Consider the following 9,457-nt stretch of genomic DNA (forward strand, 5'->3'; position numbering starts at 1 on the left):
CATGCTTGGGAGGGTAGAGGGACGGCGCAGGAGAGGAAGGCCCTCTATGAGGTGGATTGATTCAGTGACTGGGATAATTGGGATGGGAATATCAGAGACAGTGCGATTGGCGCAGGACAGAGCGGAGTTTAGGGCTGTTGTACATAGGGTCGCTATGAGTCGCAGGTGACTCGACGGCACATAACAACAACAACAAACAAAATGTGATAGCTTCCAGCAATGCCTCCTTTTCATTTGGCCATGTTACAGCATGTTTGATAAGCCCCTAACACTTGTATAGTACTGATTTTTCCATATTCAAAGAAGTAACGTCATCCCTAATACTCTCAAAGCAAGAAAACCCTGTGAGGTAACACCTCAACACCTGACTGCTAATCCTAAGGTTTGCAGTTCAAAGCCACCTAGCATCTCTGCAAGGGGAAAAAGAACTGTGGTCTGCTTCCGTATGAGGATGGGCACCAGGCACTGAGCTCTGTCACGTGGAGTGCTGTCATTTGGAAGTGACTTGACATACCCAGCAAGAACATTTACATCACACCTCGGGATATTGTTAGAGTGATTCGTTCCTATTTGGCAAATAGGTCAGCTAAGGGCCAGAGGTTGAAGAAGTTGCCCAAGAAAACAAAAAAGGTTACTGGTGAGCAGGGACCCAGATCGGGGCCCTTGTGCCCCCTACCTGGCGCTGGGCACTGCCCCATGCTATTGGCACTGCACTCCTTCCTTGTTAATTAGCTTCGTCTGAGACTTTGAATAACGTGTGGTTCGTGTCCGTCTGTCAGTGTAGCTAGCTGTACATGCAAGCTTGGAAGTAGGAGCACTTGGCCTGCTTCCTCGCATGGGAACAACCGTGGTCACCACAGGAGCTTACGTTTGTTGGGGACATGCTAAGTACCAGGCACCATGGGGACACTTACCAGGTAGGGGTGCACCTGTTTCTCCCTGCCGCCTAGGCTGGTGTTCTCAAGACTCCAGAGGAACAAATAACAACAACAACAACAACAACAAACCATTAAAAAAGAACGTTTTCTTTATATTGGTTTGCTTATATTATGTAACCTTGTGTTCACATTTTCCTTCATTCGCATTGTGTTTCATACAATCATTCCCATTCATTATTTTATAAAACTAATCAGCATTGAACTATGCTCACCATTACCCTGTCTTTCTGACTCCCTGCAGGATCTCTCCCGTTTCCTTTATCCACCCCTCCCTCCACCCATCAAATCCTGCCTCCCTGTGATTAACCCCCTGCCCGTCCTCTCCCCTCTGCTCCAGTCCTTCCCTCCCTGGGATCCTCATACACATTTTACTAGTTCTGTTTACTATTTGTATAATAATGGTTAATTCACTCAGCATAATGCTCTCCAGTCTCTTCCAATTATGTAGTAATTTTTGAAATATTGTTCCTGGGGTGCTGCATAATATTCCATCGTGTCAATGTACCAGAGTTTCTCAATGCATTCACTTGTGGTTGGATATTTGGGCTGTTTCCATTTTCTTGCGATGGTGAATAACACTGCTATGGACATTGATGTACAAATCTCCATTTGTGTCTCTGTTCTAATTTTCTCAGAATATATTCCAAGCAATGGAATAGCTAGGTCATATGGAATTTCTATGTTCAGCTCTTTAGGAAGCGCCAAACTGCCTTACAGAATGGTTATACCATTTTACGATCCCACCCACAGTGTATGAGAGTTCTATCTCTTCGCATACTCACTAACGTTTATTACTCACTAAGGTTTATTACTTGCTGTCTTTTTAAACTTTGCAACTGCTACTGCTGTGAGATGGTATTTCATTGTGGTTTTGATTTGCATCTCTTAATGCCAGTGATTTTGAGCATTTCTTCATGTGTCTGTTGACCATCCAGATGTCTTCCTGTGTAGTCTTTCCATGTCATTTCCCCATTTTGTAATTGTGTTATCATTCTTTTTCTTGGGGAAGCCCTGCAGGATTCTGTAAACTTTTGTTATGAGACCCTTGTCTGAGATGATATTGTCATGTTTGTTCCCAATCAGTAGGTTTTCTTTTCACCCTGTTGGAAAAAGTTTTTGATGGCAGGAGCTTATGTTTGTTGAGTACTTGCTAAGTTGCAGGCACTGTGGGGGCGCTTCACCTGGAGGAGCTTATTTGGTTCTCACGGCTAAGACTCCAGACAAGGCAGTAGCTTCTTTAAAGCCTCTCAGCAAAATGTGAACCAAGACGGTGTGGTGTGGGAGTTGGCTCTTAAAACCACCCCCATGCACTCCCTCTTGAAGTACTAACTTGTAAATGTTCTTCCAGCCTGGGTACTTTGGAAGAAGAAACCCACCAAATGAAAGTCTCCTGTCTTCATACTCTGGGCTTGTTGTCAGGAGGGACCAGTACTTAGAGAAGGACATCAAGCGTTGAAGGGTGGAGGGTCAGCGCAGGAGAGGAAGACCCTGGATGAGATGGATTGACACAGTGACTGGGATGATGGGGGCAGATGTGTCAGAGACAGTGAGGTTGGCTCAGGATAGGGCAGGGATTGGTGATACTGTTCATTAGGTCGCTGTGAATGGCAGTTTATTTGAGGGCACATAATAACTACTGGGATCATTTGAAGTCGGCTTCAGTGTTGGTAGACTTTAATTTGAGGCTGTTTCTTCTGTTACTCAGGTTAGCTGTCATAACCAAAACCCACCGAAAACAGCGCAAAGGGGGTGGCTTTCATGACCAGCAGTGTATTTTCTCACCGGTCTGAGGGGCTGTTCACAGAGCTGTGTGTGCTGTGTGGGAAGACCTTTTAGCTCTGGCAGCCCTGGGTCTTCCTCCCCCCAGGCAGACAAGGGTTTATTAGTGAGGTAAAGACTTCTTCTGAACGAGCCGCTGAGCTGGCCACAGGAGATGGCTTCGACAGAGCCTCACTCTCTACTTAGTGTTTCTTGATTTGTTCCCATGTGTGACTCAGGAGGGTTTAGGATTAAGGACACACAGTACTCTGGTTCAGTAATTTCATTAACTCCCAGGAGCACAATGCAGTTCAGAACACAGGAGGCTACATCTTCGCCCACCCAGCCAGGAATAAAGAGTAAATCTGTACTAACGTACATTGGCAAGTTAAATCAGACCCGTGACCTCCAAGGCTCTAAATCTTTATAGGGACAGACTGCCTCATCTGGCTCTCCTGGTGCAGCTAGTGGGTTTGAACCACCAACCTTTTAAGTTAATAATCCCAACACTTAATCTTTTGTGCCACTAGGGCTCCTGGAAAGCAGTGTGGCTGGCATTGATTAAGCTCCTGGCCAGACACAAAGCTAGGCTTTAATTGCTTCATTCAGTTCCTGCAGCCACTGCCAACAGTTGGTGCTGTGAGGCCCAGAATGACCATGACTTAGGAGACTCAAACCCATTGCTGCAGTCCCTGTGTCAGTCCGCCTGGCTGCGGGTCTTCCTCTCTTTTACCAGCCCTCCACTTTTCCAAGCATGATGTCCCTCTTCAAGGAATTGCCTCTCCTAGCAACTTGCCCACAGTGGTGGGGTTTTTTTGTTCGTTTTTTTATTTATTGTATTATTTTACGTGTACCGTCAAATCAGATCTGACTGGTACAGGAGGAGATTGCCTTCTCCTTCTCCAGCAGAGCATCTGGTGGATTTGAACCGCGTACCTCTGGGATTGCAGTGCAGCGTCTTGCCACTAGGCCACCAGAGCTCCCTTAGTGGTGGTTTTTAAATCCAGCTCTCTGTGGCTCCCTGGTGCTCCAGTTCACCAGGCTGCCTTGCCTACAAAGTAAAGATTGGTCACTAGTTTGAGATGGTGTCATCAGCTGGAATCGATGCATATCCAAGCTTAGGTGGAGGAGTCCTTGCAGGGGGTTTCCTGCAAACACCCATCCTAGACATGAGATTTGACCACTCATAACCGGAGAGCAAGCCTGTCCAAGCAGCCCTTGTGGGGCCAGAGTTCGGGGCAGTCTGACTTTCCTGTGCAGTAAGGACACTTTGAGCCATCCCTGCCTCTCTGAGTCCCCAAAGACTGTAGTTTGGGCGACACTCACTCTGCCCTTCTGCCCTTTTCTTGATGTCAGTGCAGGAGCTGCTGAACAATAGCGTGGATCCCTGTGCAGCAGACGACAAGGGCCGTACAGCTTTGCACTTTGCCTCTTGCAATGGCAACGACCAGATAGGTAAGTCCTGGGTGGAGGAGGGCCGTGTGCTCCCTGACATTATGTGCATGCCCAGGAAGGGAAGTAATGCACGAGGGGCTTGTGGGGCTTGCAGAACTATCATGCTCATCATGCTTCTTAAAATGGTAGTAGTCCTCCTTTATGATGTACGTCTTCTGGAAACCTGGCAGAGAGGAAAGTGTTTATGGCAGGTAGGCAGTTCTGCATCTGTAGGACTGTGTGAGAAAGTGTGTGAGAGCAGCCTGGCCCCACCCTAAGCCTCAGCCTGTCCTTCAGCCAGAGTCTTGTGGGATAGTGGACAGCCACTTCCTATAGATTTGGGCGGCACACTGTAATGTGTATTTGCTCTTAAGTCAACCTTAACCATACATTTCTAGCTGTCCTCTGCTTGATGATTTCAAATTTATGAACATTTTAATTGTTACTTTAAAGTGAATTAATCTGGCGAGCTCTGGTGGCTTAATGGCAAGAAGCTGCACTGCAATCCCAAGGGTGCACAGTTCAAATCCACCAGATGCTCTGCTGGAGAAAGGAGGAACAATCTCCTCCTGTACCAGTCACATCTGATTTGACAGTACACACACACACACACACACACAAAGTTAATTAATCCTTTTTTTAAAAAAATTTTTATTAATTTTAATGAAAGTTTACAGAGACTTAGGGTTTCCATTCATTGATGCACTCCCCTCCCCCTAATTCACTCTTCTCCTTGAAAAGTAAAAGGAAAACTCTTTCATTGTTACACAGTCTCACCCCGCCCCCCAAGTCCACTCCACTATGCAGCCTTCACTCTGGACTCCTGTTACGACATAATACCCAATCCTTTTTAAACAGTTTTCTCCCTCATCTGTTTCAGTGCATCCCCTCCTTCTCTGTCTTCATCTCAACCCCATTGTCAGTCTCATTTTACAACAACGGCCCTATGCAATATTTTTCCTTTTGTGACTGAGATATTTCACTCAGCATAATGTCCTCCAGGGTCACCCATTCTGTATATTCCATGAGTTCTTTGTTTCTCAATGCTGCATAGTATTCCATTGTGTGAGCATACCAGAGCTTTTCTATCCATTCGTTTGTTGATGGGCACTTGGGTTGTTTCCAGCTCTTTGCTATTGTGAACAAAGCCTCAATAAACATGGGTGAGCATATATCTGTTTGGGTGGCAGTTATGGTTTCCTTGGGGTAAATTCCCAGTAGTGGAATTGCTGGGTCAAATGGTTTTCTATTGCAACTTTTTGAGAAAGTGCCATATAGCCCTCCATAGTGGTGTCACCATTTTACACTCCCACCAGTGAATAAGGGTTTCAGTTTCTCCGCAGCCTCGCCAGCATTTGATCTTTGCCTTTCTGTTAAATTTTGCTATTCTTACTGGGGTGAGATGATATCTCATAGTTGATATAAGTCCCTTGTCAGATATGTCATTACCAAATATTTTTTCCCCAACCTGTGGCTTCCCTTTTTACCCTATTGGAGAAGTTTTTGGATATGCATAGGGATTTAATTCTTAGAAGGTCCCATTCATCTATTTTCTCCTCTCCTGGTTGTAGAGACAGTAGGAATCTTGATAGAGCAGTGGTTAAGTGCTCAGCTTCTAACCAACTGGGACAGTTCACTCACGAGCTGTTCTGTGGATGAAAGATGACACAGGCTGCAACCACCCTTGCCTTAGACTAGGGTCTCTAGAGTAGCAGAGCCAGTCGGAGGGGCTGTCTGCGCAGTTGTTACCAGTGCGCATGCTCCGGAGAGCTCTGGCGGTAAGAGTTGCCAGTCCAAGGGCACGTGTCTAAGATCTACTGGCTGCTCAGCGGGAAGAAGGTGGGCAGTCTCCTCCCCTGTGACTTACAGCTTTTCAAAACGTGCTAGAAGCTCAGCTATGAGTTGGTTCCGACTGCTGGTGCTGATGGCACATAGCGACATCTTTATATAAGGAGACTGATGTCGCAGAAACGGGTCGGCCACTTGCAGAGGCTGAAGTTCCCGCATTCATGAGTCAACAGAAGACTTTGTCCTGACTTGAGGAGCTGCAGAGGCTGACAGCTGCCAGGCCAGGAAGGCAGTGGACCGCTGGCTTTGGAGGCGGATGAACCCAAGGTCGGCAGATACGCCCACCTGCTGGTTCACCTCCAGAGAATGGCAGGAGTCAGCAGAAACAAGAAGGACCCTATCTGTAAGCCACGCCTTCATCAAACTCTTTCCGCTGCCTGGCTGCTCATAGCAGCTCCCCTTGGGGAGGTGATCTTGCAGGGGTCTCCCGAGGGCAATGAGTGCATCATCACTCCCCGGGGTCACGGCCGCCTCATGGCCGCCTTGTGGACATGAATCGTCTCTTGTGTCACAGGACCTCTGGTGGTCTTAGGGATGAGGAGCTGCGCTGCTCTGAGGGAGAGAGCTGGGCAGTCTCCCCTCTCAGGTGACTTTTCTGCCTCTGAAAACCCTCAGGAGAGTCAGCTACAGGCCACTTCTGGCTCGACAGGACATAGCGATCTTAGTGACCCTCAGTAACATAGGAGTCAGAATTGACTCAATGGCTACAAGTTTTTCCCATCTTTTTTTTTTATAATTTTATTAATTTTCATAAACATTTACAGAGATTTTGGGTTTCCATTCATTCATTGTTGCACTATTCTCTCTACCCTCCTCCCAGTTTGTTCTTGTCCAAATGCCACAGTGCTTGTCAAAGCCAGTTCTGATTAATCTTCTTTGTCAGTGTATCCTTTGCCATTCCCTATCACTCCTCCCTGAGAGAGACTTCACCCTGAGTCATAAGGAAAAGGGGATGGCGTATTCTCTTAGCTACTTCCTGCTGAAAAGGGACGCTGTGGGTTTCTCTCACTACTCTAAAGGGCCCCTTTGGCAGTAGGAAACACACAGACTATTATGGAGATTGATTTTGGAATTTAGATGTACTCTTATTGATTGTGCTTGGCCGTACATGTTCATATCCTTGAAGATGTATCATGGGGGTGTTGCAACCGGCCTTTCTCCTGCCAAAGTTTTTCCCATCTTGAACTTGCCTTTTTGTCCTCTGAATGGTGGCTTTAAGTGAACTAAAACGTGAAGTAAATCTGCTGTGTTGAATGGTGTGCTGCCCTGGATCGGTGTGCTGCCTCTGTGCCCCCATGCTCACTGCCACGTGCTTCTCATACAGCAGCTCGCCCTGGGGTAGCCCAACCTCGGGGTTGTTAATCACCATGCCCGGCACCATGGCATGGTCTGGTTCCCATTTGGCTGAGGAGAGGCAGAAAATGTCCTTTGCTGAGAACCGTCACTGCCAGTGTAAGACCAACATAACCCGGCAAACAGCAGGCTGCCTGCACCAATGGGCTGTGAGCCCTCCCCGAATCCTGCTGTGTGGGCCTGGATAGTGAATGAGTGAAGCAGAAGGGCCATGTTTACATGTGACCCAGCCTCTCTGGGAGTGGGGGTGGGATGGAGTGTCACAAGAGGCCTCACTCAGCCCTTCTTGGGGTTTCCTGTCTCCAGTGCAGCTGCTCCTGGACCACGGGGCCGATCCCAACCAACGAGACGGACTAGGGAACACACCGCTGCACCTGGGTGAGTGTGTGGGGCACTGTGGCCTCAGCATCCCAGGGAGAGCCTGGCCTCAGGGGCGGCCCTCTAACCCTCAGCCTGCGTGCCATGAACTTCCCATCACTGTCAGCTGTGCCTGGGCAGAGCCACTGGGGACCAAGCCCTGCTCAGCTCTGCCGGGCGAGCCTTAATGTGGGAGACCCGTGGGATGTCCAGTCCTCCCATTGAGACTGACATGGCGAGCAGTGAGGCAGCTACCCTCTGTCTCAGCAGTCTCCCCAGCTTTACAAGTCCCTGTTAGACTTTGTGCTTGCTGAGTCCTGCCCAGCTATTACATTATTGATGCTGTCTCAGAGATACAGCCCTGCCCCTCTGGTGGGTACAGACCCAGTCCTCCTGTGCCCTGGACTTCAAGCCCTGTTTTTCTTCTTCAGCGGCCTGCACCAACCATGTTCCTGTCATCACCATCCTGCTGCGAGGAGGTATGTGGCTCCTGCCCTCCCCTTTCCTGGCCCCCCCCTTCCACCCCAGCGTGCTGACTTCTGCCTGCACCCATAGGTGCCCGTGTGGATGCCCAGGACCGAGCTGGCCGCACGCCTCTTCACCTGGCCAAGTCCAAGCTGAACATCCTGCAGGAGTGCAAGTCCCAGTGCCTAGAGGCTGTGCGGCTCGAGGTGAAGCAGGTGAGCACACCCCGCCCTGCTGGAGACCAAAGGGTCACACTGCAGCCCAGCCCAGCGGGCACCTGCTCTGTCTGGCCTCTGGGCAACAGCCTCCGGCCTCAGTGGAACCAAGGCGGCTTAGTTCAGGCTCTCGTTTCAGATCATCCATATGTTGAGGGAGTACCTGGAGCGCCTGGGCCGGCACGAGCAGCGGGAACAGCTGGATGACCTTTGCAACCGCCTCCAGATGACCAGTACCAAAGAGCAGGTGGGGCCCAGGGCCAGCCCGCCCCAGCTCCCAAGCAGTCACCTCTTCATCACAAAGCCCGCGGGAGGGGTGCACCACTGTGCCATTCACAGCCTCTGTCCACTTCCTTCCAAACCACACTGGACTCTCCTGTGCACATGACACCTCTTGGGCCGCCGGGGCAACCAGGTGTCAAGGATTAGTTTTTAGGGTGCTGCCAGTCGGGGAAGGGCAGCCAGCCTGTGCCCAGCAGGAGAGACGGTGCCGAACGTGTTGTGGAGAAGACCTGGGGCCCGGTGCTCAATGACACCCTCGTTTTTTCCCCAACAGGTGGACGAGGTGACCGACCTCCTGGCCAGCTTCACATCTCTCAGCTTGCAAATGGAGGACATGGAGAAGAGGTAGCAGGGGAGACTCCATGCCCACCTGCGCTGGGGTGCCCACCTCCCCGGCTGCTTACTCATTATTACACAGAAAAGGACCAGTGCCAGGACTTGGGAGGACCTCACCCTCACCTCCGGAAGCTAGGGGCCAGTGACTCTCTCACCACGTCTGCAGCGCCACCATCAGCGCAGCCCCCAGCTTCTTCATCCAGGCGCCCCAGCACCAGACCAGCCTCTGCAGCCGCCCTTCTCCCTGGCTGCCATGTTCTGGTGAGCTCAGGCTGGTCTCCCATGGGACCATCTCCAGGCTCCAGGCTCTTATGTTTCCCTTCCCGACCGCAGGTCTGTCCAGTTAGTGGGCTCAGGGCAGCATACTCTACCTGGGAGACTCTGGGCTGGCCCTGCCCTTCTCACCAGCATTTGAACTTGACACTTGTCTTCTGGAAAAAAGACACTTGTCTTCCAGAGGACACAGGAGTG

General features: G+C 49.9%; 1 protein-coding gene across 1 annotated transcript in view; it reads left to right on the forward strand.

Moving 5' to 3' along the window:
- The window catches only part of ANKRD54 (ankyrin repeat domain 54), a 23,900-nt gene extending 14,901 nt beyond the window's left edge, over positions 1-8,999 (forward strand). Inside the window, exons 3-8 of the mRNA XM_006890215.1 lie at positions 4,053-4,151; positions 7,638-7,709; positions 8,120-8,167; positions 8,244-8,368; positions 8,508-8,615; positions 8,925-8,999. Coding sequence (XP_006890277.1) covers positions 4,053-4,151; positions 7,638-7,709; positions 8,120-8,167; positions 8,244-8,368; positions 8,508-8,615; positions 8,925-8,999 — 527 coding nt within the window. The remainder of the gene's footprint in view (positions 1-4,052; positions 4,152-7,637; positions 7,710-8,119; positions 8,168-8,243; positions 8,369-8,507; positions 8,616-8,924) is intronic.
- Positions 9,000-9,457: the final 458 nt, after the last annotated feature.

This window comes from Elephantulus edwardii, unplaced genomic scaffold (genome assembly GCF_000299155.1).
Source record: "Elephantulus edwardii isolate Elephantulus edwardi_28Jun2011 unplaced genomic scaffold, EleEdw1.0 scaffold00086, whole genome shotgun sequence".
Lineage (NCBI taxonomy): Eukaryota > Metazoa > Chordata > Mammalia > Macroscelidea > Macroscelididae > Elephantulus > Elephantulus edwardii.